Consider the following 23,789-nt stretch of genomic DNA (forward strand, 5'->3'; position numbering starts at 1 on the left):
AAAGGATCTTAATTTTCTTAGTGGATGGATAAGTGAAATCAAATAATGAATGGAAGTGAAGGAGGAGATTAGGAATTTGAGGAACTAGGGAAAAAAAGCTCAAATACCTACTGAAGAGGTGGAAAGAAATGAACTAAAAATGAAGCAAGAATTACAAAAGGGCATGATGTCATTATGCTATTTGCCTTGTTTGGTTGGAAGCCCTCTGAGGGCAGGGACCATCTCTTGGTTATCTTCACATCCCCCATATTGCAGAAGTGCTCTCATCATGTCTGTAAATTAAATAATCTCCTCAATTCATGCAAGTACACCCAGAGCACGCCTCCAGGACCTGTCAGGTACACACAGCAGTAAGCTAAAAAGTAGGATACAATAGTAGAGCCAAAGTTCTTTGATGAAGGTAAATAAAGAGCAGCATGTCAGAACTGTCATCAGGGTAAACGTAATACTTAGCTCATAGCAGGCATTTCATAGTAATTTTTTGAACTAATGGAAATACATCCCTTATCTCCTTCCAAACAGGGCAGGACCCACAAGTTTATATCAAAGTACGTGGTGCGAGGGTGGGTAGGGGGTCCACCAGAAGTGGTTAAAGTAAAAGAGTCTGGAAAGAAATAAGTAGAACTAGAAGAGCGGCCCTCTTTTTTTTTTTTTTTTTTTTTTTTTTTTTTTTGCGGTACGCGGGCCTCTCACTGTTGTGGCCTCTCCCGTTGCGAAGCACAGGCTCCGGATGCGCAGGCTCAGCGGCCATGGCTCACGGGCCCAGGCGCTCCGCGGCATGTGGGATCTTCCCGGACCGGGGCACGAACCCATGTCCCCTGCATCGGCAGGCGGACTCTCAACCACTGCGCCACCAGGGAAGCCCAAGAGCGGCCCTCTTTTGATCTCACTGAGCCTTACCATCGCATCTGGCAGATGCTGGGATGGAATCCAGAATCCTAAGAGAACCAGTGGTCTGTGGGGAGAGGATTAGAAGCGATATTTTGACACAAGCCCAGGAAAAGGCCAGAACAAAGATGTAAGAAGGTGTCAGACTTGCTCAAGTAAAAGGAGGAAGCTGCTGTATTTGGCTATTATTGGTTGATGTGTTTATATTCCCTGGGAAGAAATGGTTGACAAACGCCAGAGGGAAGTAGAAAGAGCTGGGTAATGTAGAGCTGGCTTCATAGGAAGCTGATCTCTTTAATGGTTATGATTACTACAGTGTTCTCATTTCTTAATGCTACAAGTTCAATGAAACATTGGAAATGAAATAACAAACCCATTTACCTGGTATGGCATCAAGACTCTGGGCTTAATGAGTACTTACAGGCTGTGTTCCCTTGCAGGTGGCTCCTAGAACCCATGAGAACAGCCTCCTTTGAGATATGCTCCATCTAAGCCCATGGTACCTCCTTCTGTCCCATCATCAAAGTCAAAAACCTGAGAGTCCTCCTTCACCTCATTCCTTCAAACAGTCCCCTGGCTTTGTTGGTTCTGCATTCTTAATATTGATCAGAGCTTCTCTATTCACTTGCTACTTCTTTGACCCAGGCCACCATCACCACTGGCCCAGAGTAATGGTGTGGTCTCCTCTCAGCTGTATCTGCCTTCAACCTTGCCCCAGGACATCCAGGCTCCATTCTGCTGCAAGGGCCACCTTTCCAGAATCCAAGTTTAACTACCTTGCTTCCCTTTTCCACTTATCACCATTGAATGGTCCTCCACTGCCTACCAGATCAAGTGTGGCTTCCTTAGCATGGCACGCAAGGCCTTCTGTCTTCGGGTCCCTCCCTCCCGCCCTCTCTGGCCTCACCTCTCATTATTTTCTGTGAACAACAAATTACTTACGACCCACCCCGCCAGATTATTAGCCATTCTTTGCATATAAGCCCTCACCTATGTGAGTGCCTTCATCATCTTTGTGTTTAAAGACTCAGTCCAAGTGCCACTTTCTCCATGAAGCTATCCTTATATCACTCCTTTGTAACTTGGTGGTAGACAGAATAATGACCCCCCCACCAAGGATATCCATGTACTAATCTCCTAACATGTAATTATCTTACACAGTAAAAGGGACTTGGAAAATGTAATTAAATTAAGGACACTGAGATGGGGAGATTATGCTGGATTATCTGGGTGGGCTCAATGCAAGCACAAGGGTCCTTATAAGAGGGAGACAGGTCAGAGTCAGAGAAGAAGATGTCATGACAGAAGGAGAGGTGAGAGAGGGAGAGAGAGAGCGAATTTAAAGGTGTCTGACCCAGGCTACCAGTTTTGAAGCTAGAAGAAGGGGCCACAAGGAATGCAGGAGGCTTCTAGAAATTGGAAAAAAGCAAAGAAAAATAATTCTCCCCTAGAGCCTCCAGAAGGAATGCAGCCCCAATGACACCTTGATTTTAAGATTTCTCACCTCCAGAACTCTAAGATAAACTTCCCCTGTTTTGTCACAAACTTTGTGGTAATTGCGGCCATGGGAAACTAACACACATTCCCTGTCCTTCCTTCCCTCCACCACAAGGGAAAATTGACCCCTCTGTCTTTAAGCTTCTATTGGACCCTTCATACTTTATAATTTACATACCTTCCTCTCCTAACAAGAATATAAATGCTTAAAGGCAGAAACTGCATCTCTTGCATATTTATGCATGAGCATAGGGCTAGAACATACACGACCATTCATTTATTCATTCATTCATTCACTCATTTTCTCCTTCAAATATATACTATTTATTGAGTGTTTAACATGCCCCAGACACTGCTATCTTCAGTAAATGCACTGAAGGGCAAAAACAGAGGCTTCCTGTCTTCAAGGAGCTTATAGCTTGATGGAAGAGTGAACATCAATTAAATCACCCCCAAAAGAATCTGAGGTGACTGAAGGATGTATAAAAGTAGATGATGAAAGGTACTCAGGGTGGGCAGAGGGAACGGAACATGCAAAGGCTCTGTGGGAAGATGGAGCATTTGAGGAGCTGATCTGGATGAAGCAGGTCAGTAGGGGCACGATGGGAGGGCGTGATCTGGAGCAGCAGGCAGGGGCTGGATGCCACAGGGTCTATGGCTTCCATTAAAGATACTGACCTCTAACCTAACACTGAAAATTTATTGGAAAGTTTTAAGCAGGGGAGCTGGATGAGCAGCCTTGAATTGAGAAATGATTGCTCTTGTCACTATGTGGAGAATGCTCGGAGGATGATGTGGGTGAGCAGAAGAGTAAAAATTGCTGAGACCTTTTATGGGAAGTTGCAAGAGAGCAAGGGAAAGCGAGAGAGGTGAGAGTGGAGATGGAGAGAACTAGACAGATGAAGGGATATTCCGGAGGCAAAAGTGACAGGATTTAGTGTTCAGTTGGATGTTGATGGGCAAGAGAGGTGCCAAGGACAATGTTTTTGAATGAGGGAAGGCAGCGTGTTCCTAGAGCTTGGAAGTAGAGAAATCATAGTAGAGTACTGGATAGGTTGCAAAAATGGGTGAAATTCTTTGCAGCTACTCCCATCAAGAGGTAGAGTCGGGCTTCCCTGGTGGCACAGTGGCTGAGAGTCCGCCTGCCGATGCAGAGGACATGGGTTCGTGCCCCGGTCTGGGAAGATCCCACATGCTGCGGAGCGGCTGGGCCCGTGAGCCATGGCCGCTGAGCCTGCGCGTCCGGAGCCTGTGCTCCGCAACGGGAGAGGCCACAACAGTGAGAGGCCCGCGTACCGCAGAAAGAAAGAAAAAAAACAATCACATAGCTAGTGGGGAATGGGAACCAGAATCTGAAACCAAGGTCTGGATGGATCATGCCACAGAGGTAGTTCCTCCCCAAAGAGGGTTAATTAAATGTAAAAATTAAATGTGATTTAATGTAATCTGATAATGTCTTTACTGCATCCTTGTTCTGGATAAAAACCTTAGGAAGGATATTCAATGCTAATCTGACAGTCATTTTCTCCTGGTGTTTGAAGACATCGTTACACTATGTATTTTGGCATTTACTGCTGTTCTGAGAAGTCTACTTTTAATCTAAACATCATCTTAAATGAATTCCCCAGGTGATTCTGATATAGGTGGTCTACGGACCACAGTAGCAAAAACAATTCTGGAGATAAAAGAGAGACTCAGAGCTTCTATAGAACCTTCCTCTCCAACAGCTCCAGGCTCTTCCATGGGATGACCCATGATCCCATCCACGAGGAGGGTTAAAGTCATCCCCACTGAAGACACAGAGCAAAGAAAATCTGGGGAGATCAAACAACTGGTCAGTTAGCATCACAACCAGAGCTGAAAGCTGAAAGCCCAGTCTCTTAACTTATTCTAGAGCTGAGCTTGTGAAATTTAACTGTGCATGTGAACCATATGGAGATCACCTAAATGTGGGTTTCAGTACTCAGTAGGTCTGGGGTGTAACTGGAGAGTCTGCATTTCTAGCAAGCTCCCAGGCGACGCCAGTGCTGCCGGTCCTCAGTCCATGCTTTGAATTGGAAGTTGTAGAAGCAGCTGGTTGTCCCCCTTGGAATATGCTTAAGGATTAAGCATATGTAAGGACACAACACTCCTGGTCCCACAAGCTCCGATTTACTCCAAGAAGGATCACTGTATTTCTTACTCAGATGCACATTAACATAACCCTCTCTGTCCCCATTCTAGAGTATTTTCCAGAATATGAACCAAATGAGGAATGTCCTAATCAGCCTTTCACAGGTTATCATCGTGTTTAAGAGCGCAGGCTTGGGGTCAAACACACCTAAGCTATAGTCTCAGAATCACCACTCATAAAATGTGTGACCTTGTGACCTTGGACAAGCGGCTCAGGCTCTCTACACCTCCTTTTCCCCACCTTGGAAATACTAATAGCAATCCCTCAGGATGCTGTTGGGAAGTTTCAGACTGTGTGAGATGCAGAGCACAGTGCCTGGTAAACAGTAAGTGCTGTCTAAACGTCAGCTACGCGAACTCTTAGCATCAGGTTGTGTGACCCTCATTCCAATATTCCTAGACTTAGGAAAGGAGTCCAAGCCTTTCAGGATTTTATGAGCTCTAATCCTTCCCTCTTCAAACCCCCTCAAAGAGTTATTATGAGGATTAAATGAATTAATATGCACGAAACACTTGGAGCTGTGCCTGTCACATAATTAGTACCCAAGATGGCTTAGCTTTTATTTTTAGCTCTTACTACAATGATAATTAAGTCACTTTTGAGGGATTTTTAAATTGCCACTTCCCTCATTAGACTGCAGCTCTTAGCAGAGTAGGGACTACATCTGTTTTAGTCACCTCTGTATCCTACATCTTAACACTGTGCCTAGCACACAGTTGCTGCTCAATAAATATACAGTAGAAACATAAATGAATGAGTGTGTGAACAAAGGAATGAGTGAATGATTGAGAAAACATGCTTGCCTTCCTGAAGAGATCCACAGGGGAAAAAAAAAAAGCCTTGAGAAACACTCTTCTACAGTGTAGAGGCAGTGGGAGAGAGAGAAGGCAAGCATATTGGGAAACTGGTCTGGGGGAGGGTTGGAGGCGATATCTTCCAAACTCCTCGGAGGATGAGGAATTTATAAATACCACTCAGAGGAAAGAGGTGAGTTGAGGGAAGGAGACTGGGAGAGGGCTTCCAGGAGATAATGCTCCTGGAAAAAATGCCAGCTAACCAAGTTTTCGGATCAAATGTGTCAGGAGATGCTTTGAGGTAAATAAAATATGAGAAATGAGAAACCTTTGAATTTCCTACATCAGGGGCTAATGAGAAACTCAGGGTGGGCAGCAGGAGGCTTTCCCTGAGCTTTGATCCTTAGGGAGGAAAAAATTGGGATTTGTCAATTCACCTGAGGAGCTCTCTCAGGTGGAGAGAGAAGAGGGTTAAGGTCACACAATATTAGGTCAGAGATCATATCAACCCCCCATAAGGAATGGATTATGCCTGGACAGATGGCAGGGAAAGGCTTCCGAGGAAGTTGAAAGGGAAACACAGAAGCATCCCCTGAGCTGAGCTGATCACAGGGAATTGCTTTATCCATACGGCATTTGGTTTTATTATAGTTATTCTTCAGTGAAGATACTCTGTCTCTGCAATTTATAATATGGACATAAATCTCTGCTTGAGATAGAATTACCCATCAAACCACTGATAGACTACTTTAGACCCATCCCACAACTGCAGTCATTTTCTTGGTAGACTGGGGAAACACTCCCCCTCACCTCATGCACACACCAAGGGCACCGAGTGAAAATTGACAGCAGAATGAACTTTGATTACAGAGGGAAGGACATAATGATACAATTGTCTAGGCCCACGTGGTCTCAAAAGGGTTTTCTCATATCATTTATGAGAGCGATCCTCTCCAGAACTCTGGGGAGGGGACCCATTATTTCCATTTTACAGATGTAGAGACTGTGGCCCAGAGAAGACTAATGAATTGTCTAAGACCATGAGTGGCAGAGCCAGGATCTGGATCTATTTCCTCTCATTCTAAGTTCAGTTCTTTAAGACAATGCAGGCAGAAGATAGCTTTCTTGATGGGCATTCTGCCAGAGCAATATGCTTGGAATGACTCTTATCTTGGCAAAAGCCATAAGGGTCTCAATAGTGACAGATACCTTTTAAAAATTCATCAGATGATGAAGGATGTGGGCTCAGGTACAGTTGGAGGTCTTCTTCTGGGAAAGCCCTGCATCTATCCAAGCTCAGGAGTACATGTGATGAGCACCACTGCAAATTACTACCTGTCTTTAATGTGTTCCAGGTTCGTGTCCACAACTCTTTTAAGATCCATCCAGGAGCTCAATGTCTCCTGTAGCCTCTAATGAGGCTGAAATATGGTTAAACTAACCCCAAAGATTCTTGGGTGTACCCAATTCAAAATCTAGGGTCCGATCTCAGGCACTCAGACTTCTGGTGATAACCCAGAACACATACATTTCTGGTATGTGCCAGATCCATAAACTGGCCTTTCTCCATTTGAAATGATTCTTCAGCTCATTGGACTGGAAGTACACTGAGCTCTGCTTTTATCATCCTTCTGTACTGATTTCACCATAAGGCCTGGAGAAATGCAACTCACCTTTCAGGGCTTCAATTTTCTGACTTAAAGAAATTAAGGTTTAATGTTTTACTGTCACTGGCAAGAGGTCAGATGGTTTGAGGATGTCATCTCTTCCTGCTGGGATGCTGACTCATACAGTGGGTACATCTGACTTAAAAGCCCATGCCCCATCCACTCTGCTGGACTGATCTCTAGAGCTTCCTGTGGTTTTTGTGATGTATCACTCCACATTCCTTGAACTACTGAGGATGGGAATGAAGAACGGATGCTGATATTTGCTGTTTGCACTAAGAGTGCAAAACCACCCAGTTAACAAATACTTAGTAAGGAGCCAAGCCTGTGGACCTCCATCCGCGGCTACATTGCTATTATTTCCAGTACAGCCTCAAAGAGAGAGTGTGCTTTAAAAATACTTACCTTGGTTTTCTCATTAAGTTTTATAACTCTGTAGAAATACACTGGATTTTTGTGTCAGGACATCTGAGTATGAATCTAAGCTCTATCCACTATTAGTTGCAAGAATTTGGGCATATAACAATTTTAAATGTCCATTTATTCATCTGTTAAAAGGTTATAATATTTTCCTATTGCCTCATTTGTTGATTTCTGGAATCAAATGAGACAAAATGTAAGGCAAATGAACATGGTAAAGTGTTATACAGAAGGGATATAATAGTAAAAAAAAAAAAAAAAAGACTTAGAGATGCCTTACTTGTCTTTGTTAGACAAGTTGTACAGAATATTTGGGGAAAACCACTGAAAAATCCTGGAGTTAACTATGCAGCAGTGTATCTGAAAGTCAGAGAAGTAGAAATGCTAAGGGAAGATTCGGTCAAAGCTGTTGGTTATTACTCAGTTTCTTGCAAGGTTTTAACTAGGGATTATTTGGCATTGTCTGGAGATAATTTTGGTTCTTACAACTTGGTGGGTTGGCGGGGCATTTGGCTACTGACATCTAGTGGGTAGAGGCAAGGGATGCTGCAAAACACCCTGTAATGCTTATAACAGCCCCACATCAATGAATTATCTGGGCCAAAATGTTAACAGTGTTGAAGTTGAGAAATCCTGGCCTACTAGAAGTTGCTTGAGTTCCGAAACTAGTATATCATATTTATTCCTGTGTTCTAGCACCTAGTGCTGCACTTGGCACAAAGTGGACACCATATATATATATATATATTCTGAATAAATGAACACCCACAGAGAACCTGATAATGCCAGTTAGAATCTAATTCATACTGCCAGTGCAAATCTTATTTCCTCTAGGCACCCTCTCTGTCTACTCTTCTAGCTTCTTTACTTTTCTGTCCTGTTGTAGCTTCATCCCTCTTTCCTCCTCCCAACATTGGGCAAGAGTGAGAATAGCGTATCAAATCTGAGGATGCCTTGTAGCAATAAATAGTGCTTAGAAGGCACAACTACAAGACTTCCCCTGGCTCCCCACCTTCAGACCACTCCATTTCAGCCAGATGAAAAATCACATCAGTAAATAAATGGATTCACTCTCTGAAGGAAATGGATTCCTTCACTGAGCATAAACAGACAGGACCAAAAGCACATATTTCCTGCAACTGTCTTACTAGAATGGTTCAATTATGCTTTTAAAAAGACACATCCTGAGCCATGAAAAAGAAACTAGGTTTAGAAGAGAAAAAGGAAAATGAAGGCATTTACTTCTGGGAGCACAGATATTATGTCTATCTGTTCATCACGGCGTCTCCGAAGCCTAGTATGGTACCTGGCACTTGGTAAGCATCCTTAAATATTTGCTGAATGCAAGAATAGCCTGGTGAAGTCAACACTCCAAGCCTTCCCTCAAATCTGCCCCCAGTTAAAAAAAATTATTTTTTGGTCTCAACCATTCAATTTCATAGGAAGGCAAATTGAATGTCATAGGCTTTGAAAAATTATATTCCGTTTCTTCCCTTATCCAAAGCTAGATAAAGATATATGGGTTCATCATTGAGAGGTAGATGTCACTGTGGTGACTTGAAAAGTCCTCAAGTAATAATCTATATTGGGCACAAATGTTCTTAAAGCCATTTTTTACCAGAAATAAAACAAGTCTAAAATATTTGTCATATCTTTGCCAGAAAGCCTACACAGAGACAATGTGTGGTAATTTGGGAGAATTTAAAGATTCTGTAAGCAGGGCTAAAGAAGTCACATGGGTACTATCAACAGAAGCTTTTTACCCCCAACCTACCAGTTCCCCCAAAAAACTCTAACGAAATGATTACCCCCTTACATTTGGCCAACCCAAAGCTCCACAGTGAACTGATTGCCCTGTGCTGGGAATAAGCTTTCCAGAAACCATAGTGGAATGCGTCTGAAGTTACCCAGGAACCATTTTCCATTAAGACTTTTGGCTTGAATCTGTTCAAAAATGATCACTGTAAAATATATTAATTATGCAGATCCATTAGTCTGCAGAGTAAAGTGACTGAGGTGCTTCTATTTTCAACTCATCCCTAAACTTTAAACATTTAAAGGCACACCCATGACCAAGAGCCTCTTCTAGAGGATTGAATGCGTCATGTGTTCCTTTCAGGCTCAAAATCCTCCCTGATTCCATCTTCTTAGACAAGGATGGAACAGGACCACCAGCTCTGTTTGTACACCAGCTTAGAATGTTTGATGACAAATTCAAGCCTCGTCCCATGCTCATTATGTCTTAACACCAGATGCTATTCCTACATACTCAATAGATCATTTTTAAGCTCTTAAGGATCAACTTGATTAAGTACACACATCCACAGCCAAAGAGAAGGCAGAAGAAAATGTAGGTAAGATGAAAGACAATCTCTACTGTGATTTATTTTGGATTTGGTCTCCTCTTGGAAGAAAGCTCTATCTTGTAGATGGAGACTGACATATGATATGCTTTATAAAACTGCCTCTAAGCTTAGTTTTAAGGGATAAGCCTATATTTCATGAACGGTGTGGATGAGTACAACATATTTTTTAAAGTAAAAGTGCTCATTTGATGACTGTTAATATATTTAAATCTCTCATAAATGCTGGTGGAAAACGCAGATTGATTTAAATGTCTTTATCCTGACTGGCTCTAATACCACACTCTCTGATTAAACCATCCAATTATTATTTTTTAAGAGCAAGAAAAAGAGGTCAATAAGTTTTACCTCTGACAAAAATGACTATCATTTTGGAAACACATCTTACTGAGTACTGCACTCTGATCTCTTTCATTTACTCTACACCAGGAGTAATTCAAAAGCTATCACTATTAGATGCAGCAGACCACACCAAGAAGTCAATATTGTGTCAACACTTCAAAACTGGACTCTTAATGCTCCCAATTTGGGATGGGTTGTTTTTGTTGGTTTGTTTGTTCATTTGTGTTTTTAGATCCCTCTGGTTTGGGGTGAAATAGAGCAAAAGTGTCCTAAGCTAGGTTCTCTCTTCTAGTAACATTTTCATCACTCACAATCCTTTCTCTCTCACTGAGGGAAGAAAATGCAGCATTTCACAGGCTCACCTCATGACGGGTGTGCCCTGTTTCTAGTCCGAAAACTGCCAGTGGAGGAGAAATGTCAAACATATTGATTCTACTCAGTTGCATTTTCCTCCTAAAAGATCCAGTTGAATTTTATTGGCTTAAATGGATTTCAAATGGAGAGTTCAGTGCTCAGGTGCAAAAGAATGTATCTGGGGCCTCTGAATTTCAACTTTGTCACACTTCACAGCATGCTTATCGGTAGCTGTTTTCATTTTTTAATTACCCAGGTGGTATAGGCGCTTTGCAATATTCTACCTGAAGGGCCACGTCAGTGCTTTCCAGCTGGCCACAAAGTGCAAGAAACTCATGCTGGGGGTGAGTAAAAAAAAAAGGTGAGAATTCTACAAAGTCTCCACAAATACATCAATTCAGTAGCAACTGCTTTTTATATTTTGCATCAGTGATAAACCAGATACCTTGAGGTACTGATATGTGTGTTATCATCACATCTTAATTTTGACTCTATGTTCGAAAGATTGAAAACCAAAGGGATGGATTTCTTGTGATCAATTTTAAAAAGCTACCTTAATTCAGCCACTTCTGCATATAGCTCTCCCTGGACTGGCTCCCTCTTGTGAGATCCACATCTTTATAGTTGAGTGGAAATACAATGCACACTCTCTAGTTACAAACACATAATTAGCTTGGAGTCACAAAAGCAGAGCCTGAGAAGAAGGAGGCTATGTAGCTTCAGAAGGGGGAAAAGCACTAATGAAAATATGGTGTAAAAAAAAATATGGTGTGTTATGGTACACCCTGCAAGTCGCTGCAGACTAGGAGTTGGTTGTAGATTGTACTGATGAAGTGAAACCCTGGCTGAGGGGAGAGATGAAGAGCTTGACTCTGGAATGAGCCTGTCTGGCTCTGAGTTTCATCATTATCACCGTGTTGCCACAAACGAATGGCACACTTGCCTCTGTCCCCGTTTTCTTATCTGTAAAACGGGGATTTATCTGTAAATCTCCCTCCTGGGATAGCTGTGAAGATTCAAGGAAACAAACCACGTAAAATGCTTAGCACAGTGCCAGGCATACAGTAGGTACTTACTAAATGGAAACGACGACTGCATTCCTCATCTTGCTAAAAAGAATAAGTGGTCTCATCGTGAAATCAAAATTCCCTTTGTTATTCTCCCCTACATGGCACAGATTTTTATTCCTTTGAAGAGATTACAACAGTTTTGGGGGTAATGGCATTCTGGACTTTTCCAAAGGGATGCTTTCAAGACCAGGCACGTTCATCCTAAATCACACAAAAGGTCTTGACCTCTCCAAGATACAGATGCCCCACTGTCCTTCCTATATCAGTGGGTACGAGCCTGCTGGGAGCCCTAACAGTTTTGTAAACTGGCAGCCCGCAGGACAAGACAGATACTTTCACCTGCAGGGTGCATTCATTTCTGTTACTGAATAGCTTCAGAGGATGATCAACTCCATTTACAGCTAGCGACTTTGTACATAACCTGTTAATGACAGCCATGTAAAGAGAAAGATGACAAAAATATTAAGGGATGTTGGGGGAGTGGGTGTTTGGGGAGATAAAGACAGATGTTCAGTGCTGTTGAGTTTCCTTAGCGGTAAATGCCAACAGCCCAAGGATAGAAGTTTTCTTTTTTCAACAAACTACCAACTAAGGAACACTTGGTGCTCGTGAGGGTTTATGGCATCTAAGGCTGTTATAAGGAACGTGCTTCTTGTGACCAGTAAGAGGCAATGTAAGTTCATATGGGTTTAGAAGATTTTTAAAAAATGTATAATAGTTTATTACTATACATTCAAATGAATACTTTAAATGTAGTCTTATTTTTTTTTTAATTTTTACTGGAGGATTTTTGAGGCTGAACTCAATTAACCAAAATTCAAAATTCTGTTTGTCAGAATGAGTAGTTCCATTCCAGCTTGGAAAGGGTGTGTGAGGGGCAGAATGCCCAAAAGAAGCAGACGTGGGGACCACATTCCTAGATTCCCAGACACTAGTGTTTCCATGAGCTGCCCCTAGATTACTTCAGGATCTGAATCATTCCTCTTCGGAAAAAGAATTCTATGCCTAAGAGGTCTAGGCACACATGACGTTCCTAACTTTACTTTCAAAATCTCTGAAGAATAGATAGTCAGACCCCCTCTTGCTTCTTATTCAGTGGTGCCTTTAACTTTCATTATAAATATATTCTCTAATCCATTTCACCATGAAAAAGACTATGCAGATTTGTTGATTGTGTAACAAAAAGAGAAGATGAGAACCTCAGTTTATTTCCATTAGAGCAATTATTTAATCATCCAATCATCTCTCTCTAGGGTAATTATATTGACAGACCTTCTCTCAGACTTCTGAATTAACAACAAAGAATTCAGATCCTCTAACACTCTCTACAAAAACAGATAGAAAAAAAGCAGTTAACCAGGTAATGCCTTTAAAAATCATAACTAGCAGTGGTGAGCAGATCACGGTATGGCACTAGTTTGAACTGAATAACAGCAACTTTTCTCTTGATCAGCATCAGATACAGAAACATGAGAGCCAGGGCTGGGCATCTGACAGACGGTGGCACAAACACACAGTGCAAAGACAGAAGAGAAGCAACAGCCACTTGTGATTAAATTTTTTCACGGAATTCTAGAGATGTACTTTAATGATCTGAACACTTTTCATAAATACAGTTCTTTTAAAGGTGCATGTACCTCATCTTAGAGGAAACTCATCTCATCCATTCTACCCTGGCTTAAGGCCTCATGAAATTAGCACACCCTTTCTTGGCACAGCACAACGTATTTGGTAGCTATTTATGGAGTTTACCAAATTCTTGCTCTGACATTGAGGAAGAAACTTAATTAAAATGATATGCAGATTATGGCACAATGAACATACTTAAGTCATTAAACACTCCCGGTGGGAGGCAGAATGACATGACATTTTTATGAAGCCAAATGTAAGTTTGCTTAAATAGTTTCCTTACTATGTTCAGAGAAACCCAGCGCATCCTTCAACAACTAAGGTAAGCGTCACACTATCATACAGCAGAGCTCTTTGGCTTAAACAGATGAATACGAGCAAGCAAAGTAAGAAAAAAAAAGACAATATCCCTAAAGATTTCAGAAAATGATATTTGGAAAGATAAGTGACTGTACAGTCTAAATCTATGCCAACACACACACACACGCACGCACACACACACACACACCCCACCCCCAGCCAGCTGTAAATCAAGAGAGATATAAACTTACCGGAGCAAATATCACCATACACATTTACAAAAGAATTGATAATCCAACTTCCCTCTCCTGAAAGAAAATAGAGGCTCTCTCATACTAAAAATCAAGCTTCTCTGTCCACAGCACGAGCCACTGGTCCCTCTTTTTATGAAGCAAAGGAGGAGAACAAGAAAATCAATGAGGAGGGTAAGTGAGATGTTATACCAATCAGGTAGCAGCTTCTGCCTTATTTGCAGAGAGATGGCAAAACGGTCATATTATTAGACAGTGGCAACCCACAGCCGAAGTACAGCAACCTGATACTTCCCTCTGGTGAAAGGCTGCCTGCTTTTTGGGAGGTGGTTACCATCCCACACTTGGCTGTTTGCTCCCAACTGCAAGGGCAGGACCGGCTGCTGTGAGCAAGCCAGCTGCATCACCCAGGGAGCACCATCTCCCCCTTGAATCTGCGAGCCCTCTCCTCCCTCCACCCAGTGCTTAAAAACAAACTGGGAAATCAAAAGGAGCTGGGAATTTGTGTGTCCAGGGTGCGTGGGGGAAGTGGTGGTTTTAGAAAATCCTTATGAATAGATTTGCATAGATTAAGGAGATGTGTATACGTTTGCTTAGAAAAAATTGCCCTCGTTTTTATGAAAATGCCTGGATGCGATGCCTGATGCCCATTTGGGAGATTCATACACCACCCATAAATAATCACTAAGGTGATGGTACCTGAAGACAGGCTTTTCGGGCTCTGGCAACTGGGGAAGGGACGAAGGGACTCGGTGGCTTACTCGTCCCAGGAGTGTGACTTAAAGTCTCCCCAGCCAAATCTGAAAATCGAAAAGGTTTCAGAGGTTCCAGTGTGACCTGGGTCTGCTTTGTCTACAAATGGGCCTCTCTAGGAGGGAGATGAGCTTGACAAGTTCAAGGGGCCGAAAGCATAGCATCCTGAGGCAGCACGATTTAGAGGGATTGGCACTGAATTCACGGACAGGGTGCCCACAGGTGAGACACTCTCCGCACGGTGGCTTCCTGAGGACCCCTTCTCTCTGAGGTCTACACCACAGCAAAGGAGGAAGAAACCCGCATGCCTCTTCCCTTCACATTCCCCATCAGGAGCCCACTCGGGACAGGAATAGTGTTAGGATGGCCCAGGTGTCTCTGCTTTATCTTTTGTGTGGTCGGTGATGGCCTGACGGAAACTCACCTCGGCTGGCCAGCCTTTTTATTGGTGGTTGTTAATTCGAACTCTGTCCTGAGTGTTTCTTTGGGTCCCTCTCTCTGTCTCTGTCTCACACACACACCAGCACGGCAACAGCAGTCATTACCATCACATCTCCCTCCTCCCTCTCCCCCTCCAAACACACGGTAACAACTCAAGGACGTCGGGGACCAAACAAACAAACCAAACCTGATGAGGAGTCAGGCCACCCGGGTTCCAGCCCCAGCCTTCCACTGACTCGTCATGTGACTTGGGAAGTACCTTAAGGTCTCCGAGTCTCAGTTTGTCTTCTGTGAAATGGGCACACTAACACCTCATAATGCTGCTGGTGGAGGGGAGGGGAACAGATGAAAAATGGCTAAGGCTTTCAATGCACGTACAACCTGGGCTCAGCATCCTGCAGCCGTCTGTTTCCTCCTCCCCCTCCTGTGATGTGCCTGTTCCTCACACATCACCCTCCAGTAGACTCTTGAAAGTTTCAACCTGTACGTGGTCCCTTTGCAATTCTGGTTGGAATCTCATTCCCCCCACACTCTCATCTCCACTCTCCCCACTGCCACTCCTCACCTGCCAGTTGAAAGATCACTGCATTTCATGGAGAGAAGTTACTCAGGGGAGTAAATTGAGCAAATGAACCCAGTTGAAGCAAGAAAAAAAAAAAAAAGGCTGAGAACCACCAGGCAGTTCCATGAGCTCTCAGTAGGCATTTGTGGAATAAATGAATGAAAGACTGACTGAAGGAATCGGGTCCCTGTGCTAAAGGCCACAGTTCGGGCCAGGCGGCTGGTGACCTGCAGTGTTAGAGCCAAGTTAAAGTGATGCAGTTCCAGCCACGCACCTGTAGGGCAGAAGCACTCTTAACAGTTTCTTCAGGGTGGAGAGTGAGTCACTTTTATCAGGGTTTTGAATATTAAGAGCCCCATTTCCAGTAAAAGAATTTTGAATTCCATATAATGATGCCAAACATTTCTTGAATATTTGTCTGTGTCAGGTACCAGTCTAAGTTGTTTGTTTGTTTGTTTGTTTGTATAAGTGTGTTACCCTATGTGGGCCGCACAGAACCAAGAAAAGTTATGATTTTCATTCCGGTTTACTGAAGAGGAAACCAAGACCCAAAGAGTTAAGTAACTTATCCAAAGGCACACAGTCAACAGTGGGTAAAGCTAACAGTGGAACTCAGTTGGATGCCAGGCGCCAAGCCATTAACTTCTCTGTTCTAGATGTCACATTGCGGCATTTACATTTTTATTTATTCAGCCTCCAGGCTGTGCATGATCCACATATGGCTTCACGGACCCTGGCATAATTCCACAGCGCTTCCCACTGCTTGGATTCACACCACAGAGACTGGGAGGCCCAACTGTAGAAAGGGGGCCTACCAAGCTGCCACAGGCCCCGCCCGGGGTCTGCTGCATTCTGTGTGGACTTGACCTTATTCAAGCCCCTGGAAGACAGGAGGTGTGAGGCTCAGTCTCGGGATTGCCAGTGGCCTGCTCAGTGACCCTGGGTGTGTCCCTTCATTTGTCCATCTTTCAGGTTTTCTCAGGTTAAATGGAAGGGTTTCCACTGAGTGATCTCTAAAGGGCTTGTGGGATCAACTTTGACCAGATAAGGTTCTAAGACTAAAGGTAGGATTCTATTCTGCTGCTGGGGTCTGCTCTTCCTGCCTCCTATTTTGTTCCAGATAAAGCGTCAACATTCTCTCCGGCTCCCCGCCACCCCCTCCCTCCCTTCATCTCTCACCTGGGCCACTGTGATAGACGCCCTGCAGACCCCCCTGCCTTCACTCTTATCCCGATAAAGCATGCTCTATACATTATCCAGACTGAGCTATTTAGAAAATAAATTAGATCATATCACTCGTCTGAGAAAAATATTTCTGTCGTCATCCAGTAGGTTGCACGTAAAACTCAAACTCTTTACTGTGTCTCCAAAGCCTTATGTGACCCCGCTCCCATCTGCCTTTTTGTTTTTAATCTAATTCCAACCGTCTGCCTCCCTACTCTTCAGCCACACTAGCCTTTTATACCTTTGCACTCGCTATTTCTTCTGCCTGGAACATTCTTTCCTCAGATCTTTGCCTGCTCTCTTCCTTTGTCACTGGATCCTTAGTTCTATTGTCCACTCTTTAGAGGGTCCTTCTTCCCTGACCACCAGACCTAAAAACACCCTCTCTCTCCCCAGTCACTCTCTTTCATGTTACCTTGTATTTTGTTGTTGTGGTCGCAGTGCTGCTGGTGGTGGTGGTGGTGATGGGTGTGTGTGTGTGTGTGTGTGTGTGTGTGTGTGTGTGTGTGTGTGTGTGTGTGTGTGTGTGTGTGTGTGTGTGAGATGTGGGTTTTCTGTACCTCTTATTGCCTTTTTGTTCTTGTTTACTTGTCTGTTTAATTATCTTCTTTCACTAGGAGATAACTTCTGGGCAAGTAGGAAGTCTGTTTGTTTTGCATAACACTGTATCCTCAGTGTCTAAGAGAATGCTTGGCACTTAGTAGATGCTTAACGTCCCATGAATGAATCAATCAATCAACATGAGAACAAGTTAGGCTTGAGACAGGAAAAGAAACCTGCTTCTCAAAAGACCTTAGACTTGAAATGCAGCACAGGTGAACAAAGGTGATTGACTGACTCATATTGATGGACACAGACTGTTTATACTTCCTCATTCGGGGAACCTTCTTGAAAGGTTGCAGATTTCCGTATCATGTTGATTTAAGTGGAGGCCGTGTCAAAGACAGTGGAGAGCTCCTTTTGGAAACCATATGGATCAGGTGTTCTCTAGAAGCTTGGGTGCCCAGGGTTCAGTTTATCTAGGCCCACACAGATATTTGGATATTTGAACACTTGACTGTAAGTCTGTCATCAGAGAGCAAATAGTCTTGTCAGCCAGCCTCTTATACTGTCCTGACTTCCATTCTAGCAGACAGTTCAGATAGTCGGCTACCACTGTAACATGCCATTGGAACTGACAGGAATAAAGCAATATGCCATTGTTGATGGCTCTTGTTTGGAAAAGATACTAGCGTTGTCACTACTGTCTTCAAAATAACATTTACCCATTATTAGACTATTAAAAATAGTACAGTGTTCTCTGAGTTGGGTATTTATATAGAAGGTTAAATGAAAATAATCTGTGATTCTCAGAAAACATCATCAGCAATGCTAATTTCCAATATGGTCAGATCTTCAACTCTGATCTTTCAACTGACCGTGGCCTTCAGACAACTTCAAATGAATTTTTTTTCTAAACCGAAATGCTTGTCTCCCCTTTGGTAGACACACCTCCTGGTAAATGCAACAGCTCCTTTCCCTTACAGCTTCCGTTTCCAAATATCTGGCTTCTCACACGGGGTCCTTTCAGGCCTGTCTGCTTCAGGTTGAGACGGTGGGAGGTCTAGCTTTCTAAGCATTTAGCAAACACTGAAAGGAAAATTGCAGCGCCATGAGGACCTCTCCCTCCATTGCTGCAGGGGGAGGAAGGTAATCCAAGACAAGAAGACTACTCTGGCCACACTAATAAATGACTGAGGGCATTACCTAAGTTTCTTCCATTTTGCTCCCAAAACAATTTCAACTCTTTCAAGCTATAGTAATGAGAGCACTTATATTTAATCTACTTATGGAACAACCTTGAAATCTTTAATGGTGCCTTCCTTACTCTGACTGCAAACAGCTCCTGGCAGGAATAAAAGGCCATTTATTCTGACATGGACTGGTAAATAGGGTCAGGGCAGAACTTTCTAGACCTCTTGTTATTTATTTCTTTGGAGGGAGAAAGAGTGTTTTCCTCCAACTCTGTCTTTTTTTCAAAAACCTAATGAGATAAAGTAATATCAATAAAATTTGAACATTTATTAGGTTATTAGCTTTCCTCAGGAGAGTTCAAGGCTGGCAAACAGAAGCTGAACACAGAGAAGAAGTTTGTGGAAACAAGAGAAACTAAGAAATATACTGGAACAAGGTTTGAAGAGTGTTTGGGTACTGGGGTGGAAACACAGCCCTGACTAGGAGGACAAGGGAGACAAATGATAACGAACATAGCAAATGAAGCAGACAGAGAAAACAAACTATGCTTACCAAAGGAGAAAGGCGGGGGGAGGGATGAATTAGGAGTTTGGGATGAACATATACAACTATATATAAACTAGATAGCCAACGAGGACCTACTGTAGAGCACAGGGAGCTATAGTCAATATCTTATAATAACCTATAATGGAAAAGAATCTGCATAAGAATATATATATAACTGAATCACTTTTTACTGTAGACCTTAAACATTGTAAATCAACTATACTTCAATAAAAAAATGATAAAATTTAAAACAAAAACCCAAAAAAAACTGCAGCAAGTGAAAAATGTTTGACAAATTCTCTGAGAACTGTGAGTCTAAGCAGGATCATACCTTATCCATCTCTGTACCCTCCAAAGCAAAGTGGCTGACACAGAGCAGTCAAGCAAAGATGATTTGCTGAATGCAGGAGGACAGAAGGATTGGGGGGTAGGATATGGTGAAGTGCACGAAGACCTTTTGGGCACACACTGGGCTGCACAGCTTCTATTTGTCCCTCCAGCTCCCCTTTCCCCCCCACTCTGTGTCCCAGGCTGACCTAACCGGACCACATGAATGAGCTCCTGTCTCCTGAGGCATCCCAGTGGAGGCACAGCCAATGGGAAGTAATGCCAGGAGGTCTGAGGCCAAGAGGAGACTGAAGCCTGGGTACTTATTCTCTCGGTCCCTCCTGATGGGTTTCTAAGTGGGGTCCGTCCCTCTAGCAAAGGCCACAAGTGCTGTAAAGTTGCCTTCTCCACACACTTTGTCTCTCTTTCTGTCTCTCTGTCTCTCCTCCCCCGCTTCACTTGACCCTTTGGGCCTGGGGGGGAACAGCTCGTCTCAGTTGCTATCCTTAAGGTGCTGCATGGGCACCATCCCTTTTTGCTTTACTTAAGTCTTTCCTACTCCTTTTTAATAAGTCCTCTCCCCTTAAAAAAAAAAACAACTCCCCTTAATCACCCAGTATGAGTGTGCCAGCTCTTTCCTACCTGGAGCCTGACTACACAAACAGGTGGATCTGGGTTCCAGTTCTGTCCCTTACTCCATGTAGAGTCTTTTCACTCGCCATTACCTATAAGATCGAGTACTTGTAAATTACTGCATGCAGAGTGTAAGTACAGAGCAAACGCACAGCATCTAACAAGGTGGGGACAGTTATACTCTTGATAGTGATACTCTTTGCCAGGTTCTGTTTGCTTTACAGAGATGATGCCTGGCTGTTTCATTTCTCCTTTAGAGGGAAGAGATTGTCAGGTTTTAGAAAGAAAAGGACAGTCCATACCTTGTTCAGAAAGACTTAACATATTTTCCTCAACTATGAGGGAGTTATACAAAGGACACTGAGGCATAAGGCTTAAAGTAAATAAGTATTTGTTGAAAATGGTTTTGAATGTTGACATTTCTGAATATTCATAGTATATACATGGGTCCATCTACTTGGTCTACAGAGCAGGACTTTGGAGAGTTGCTTCCTTCTGACACTTCATGGACGGCAGTCTAGGGATTCCCCAATATCCATCCATGATCTCCTGGACCGCAGGCAGTAACTCCAGAACTATTATAAGCTGGGTAATTTCTGCTTTCATTCCTGCTCTAATTAAATATTTCAAGCCAATGGAGGGATTGAGTACCTTCAGAAACTCTCTAGAGATCTCAGAAAAACTAACTCTGGAGAGAAGGGGACTCGGGTTTTTTTTTTTTTTTTTTTTTTGCGGTACGCGGGCCTCTCACTGCTGTGGCCTCTCCCGTTGCAGAGCACAGGCTCCGGACGTGCAGGCCCAGCGGCCATGGCTCACGGGCCCAGCCGCTCCGCAGCACGTGGGATCCTCCCAGACCAGGGCACGAACCTGCGTGCCCTGCACCGGCAGGCGGACTCCCAACCACTGCGCCACCAGGGAAGCCCAGGACTCAGGTTTTATATATCACAGCTAAAGCCTACTCGGGGCTCATGTTTTCAATAGGGAAGAACAATCCTCAAATCCACGAGAACTTTGTTATTCTCCCACAATGAAAGGACAGTCATTCATTAGTCTAAAATTTCAGTTCAGCAATTGTTCATGGAATGAGTGCTATATGTCAGGCGTGTGCTAAGTTCAGTGGATTCAGTGGTGAAAAAGATAAATAATAGTCCCTGCCTGATAGGTTCTTAGGATCTTTCTGATTTATCTGCATAAGTCAGGAACCTACCAGGGCTTGGTGTATAAATAGCGCTCAAAACATATTTGTTTAATGATTGAATGAATAGTGCTGAATTACTCTGATGTACTTCTTAATTATAGAGGTAAACACGTGAAAATGTTGGCCTACCCTCACATGTAAAATATAACCATAAAATAAATATTGCTGTTAAATTCTTGTATGTACCAGAATATAGACAGCACATCCAAATGACCAGATCATCTCAGCTCACAATATAATTTTAAGGATAATCTTTAATATCATAGTTTACAAGCTGAATGCCAGGAATTCCATGGAACTGCTCCTTGGCACACAGTGGAGGTGGGAAGATGGAGCAGGGGGCTCCAACCCCTCCACTCCACTCCACTGGTTGCTATTCTATATCCCAGGCTTCTATATACGGTGGTATAAGAACAGAAAGTTCTATGTCTTAAGCAAAAAAGCATGGAGAACCACTGATGCAATGGAGGAATTTGGCAACTGTCATTCTATTTTTTAGCTGCAATAAACTCTCTAAATCTATATCTTAATTATGACTTTAAAAAAATTTTTATTGGCATATAATTGACTTACAAGGTTGTGTTAGTTTCAGGTGTACAGCAAAGTGAATCAGTTATACATATATATATATATCCACTATTCTTTTTTTTTTTTTAGATTGTTTTCCCATAAAGGCCATTACAGAGTATTGAGTAGAGTTCCCTGTGTTATACAGCAGGTTCTTATTAGTTATCTATTTTACATATAGTAGTGTGTATGTGTCAATCCCAATCTTCCAATTTATCCCTCCCCCACCTTATACCCTGGTAACCATAAGTTTGTTTTCTACATCTGTGACTCTACTTCTGTTTTGTAAATAAGTTCATTTGTACCCTTATTTTTGGATTCCACATATAAGCAGTATCATATGATATTTGTCTTTCTGTGTCCGACTTAACTTCACTCAGTATGACAATCTCTAGGCCCATCCATATTGCTGCAAATGGCATTATTTCATTCTTTTTTATGGCTGAGTAATATTACACTGTATGTATGCACCACATCTTCTTTATCCATTCCTCTGTTTGGCAATTGTCATTTCTTGCAGTGGGTCTTTGTGATACAAATAACGATGCTAATGTTTATTCCTGGGTATTAGCCTAAGCTCTGTTCATGCCCTATCTCATCTGATTATCATTCAACCTTGTGATCTAGAAGCTATTGTTATTTTCATTTTACCAATGAGGAACCTAATGTTTACTGCAGTTCAGAACTTGGCCCAAATCTGCACAGATAAACAGTGTTAGAGCTAGGGTTTGAACCTAGTTTGTCTAACTCAAAAGTCCTGGTTGTAAATCTCATTACCAGCCTTACTAACGTGTGCAATTTTGGCATGTACTGTATATACAAGGTGGGCAGCTGACCATCACTTCTCTGACTGAGCTTATACTTACTGGAAAACAAAAATGATGATGTATTTCAATGGCATAATTTCTGATGATAATATCTGCTGTTCTGCTGTAGAGGTTATAAGTGGTCTCACCAGAAACCTCTAGACAATAGACTCATTCTTCCCACTAATCTTGCATAGCACCCAATTACTGCTCTGCATATAGTAGGTACTAAATACGTTTTTGTTAAATCAGGAAGAGAAAATGAATGAACTTTCTTAAGCCCACATTCATAATTCTAATCAGAAAGAGCAAAGATACAGCTCTCTGTTTTCGATCATTTTTTTTTATAATAGAGCTCCATCAGCTTACAAGTTTGGCTGTTCCTGACACATATTTCTTAAAGCCTGGTGCAGAACCACAAGATGAATAGGGGTTGCTGTGATTAAGGATTAAGATTTTATATCAGAAAGAATCCCTGAGGTCCATTTTTTACATGAATCTTGCTGGTAACGTAATAAGAGGGAGGGAAGAAAAACATGGAGACTATTTTCAATAATCTTGCTCAGTACACTGAGAAATGAATAGTAAATCAGATCATGAGCTATGTGACTTCATGGATGGGCTCCCCATGAAGAGAGGGGTCATGGCCAAGTGTGTACACTTGTGGGCCCCTTTGAGCGTTTCTAAACTTCAATTTCTTCACCTGTAAAATGGGAATGATAATGCTGATGCTAATGTGTTATAAATAACACAGGGAAGGAAGCCTGATGGTAATTATCACAAGTGTCTTGCACTGTCTCTCCCTGCTAATGCTTAAGGCCAGAGAGATTTAAGAATCAAATTCGTGCAAAATGGCTTTCAGGTTTTCCTTTCCTTCCCAACAAACATGCCTCCAAAACCCACACTAAATTACAGCTCTAAATAAAATAGGGCGTCTGTAGGAAAGAGAATGAGGTCTGCGTCCACCCCACGTAGTTTACAAAAATGTAGAATTTGAAAAATGAGAGCCGTGGAGCTCCAAGGATACTAGCCATGGCCTATTTGGTTGATTCCATCTGAAACTATTCCCAGTCCATCCCACCTTCCCACTGCAGCCCCAGCTTAGGGATGTGATTTGTTATGATGGGGTGCAGCAAGAGAATGGGGTCCGTCAAAGAGACCTGGAGCATTATTTTAACTTAAGGGCTTATGAATCTTTGAAAAACCTCTCTTTTTGGCCTGAGTATGTCCTACCCAGAGGTGTCTCTGGA

At 42.7% G+C, this 23,789-nt stretch overlaps 1 protein-coding gene across 2 annotated transcripts in view; it reads right to left on the bottom strand.

The window, feature by feature from the left end:
* SYNPR (synaptoporin) overlaps positions 1-23,789 on the bottom strand; it is a gene marked incomplete at both ends in the record, with an annotated part of 284,962 nt that overhangs the window by 127,665 nt on the left and 133,508 nt on the right. The window contains one exon of one of the 2 annotated variants that reach the window (XM_079713570.1): positions 13,749-13,772. The exons of the other annotated variant lie outside the window; for it this stretch is intronic. Coding sequence (XP_079569696.1) covers positions 13,749-13,772 — 24 coding nt within the window. Of the gene's footprint in view, positions 1-13,748; positions 13,773-23,789 lie in introns of those variants that run through there. 2 annotated transcript variants of the gene reach the window in all.

Source organism: Hyperoodon ampullatus (genome assembly GCF_949752795.1).
Source record: "Hyperoodon ampullatus genome assembly, chromosome: 10".
NCBI lineage: Eukaryota > Metazoa > Chordata > Mammalia > Artiodactyla > Ziphiidae > Hyperoodon > Hyperoodon ampullatus.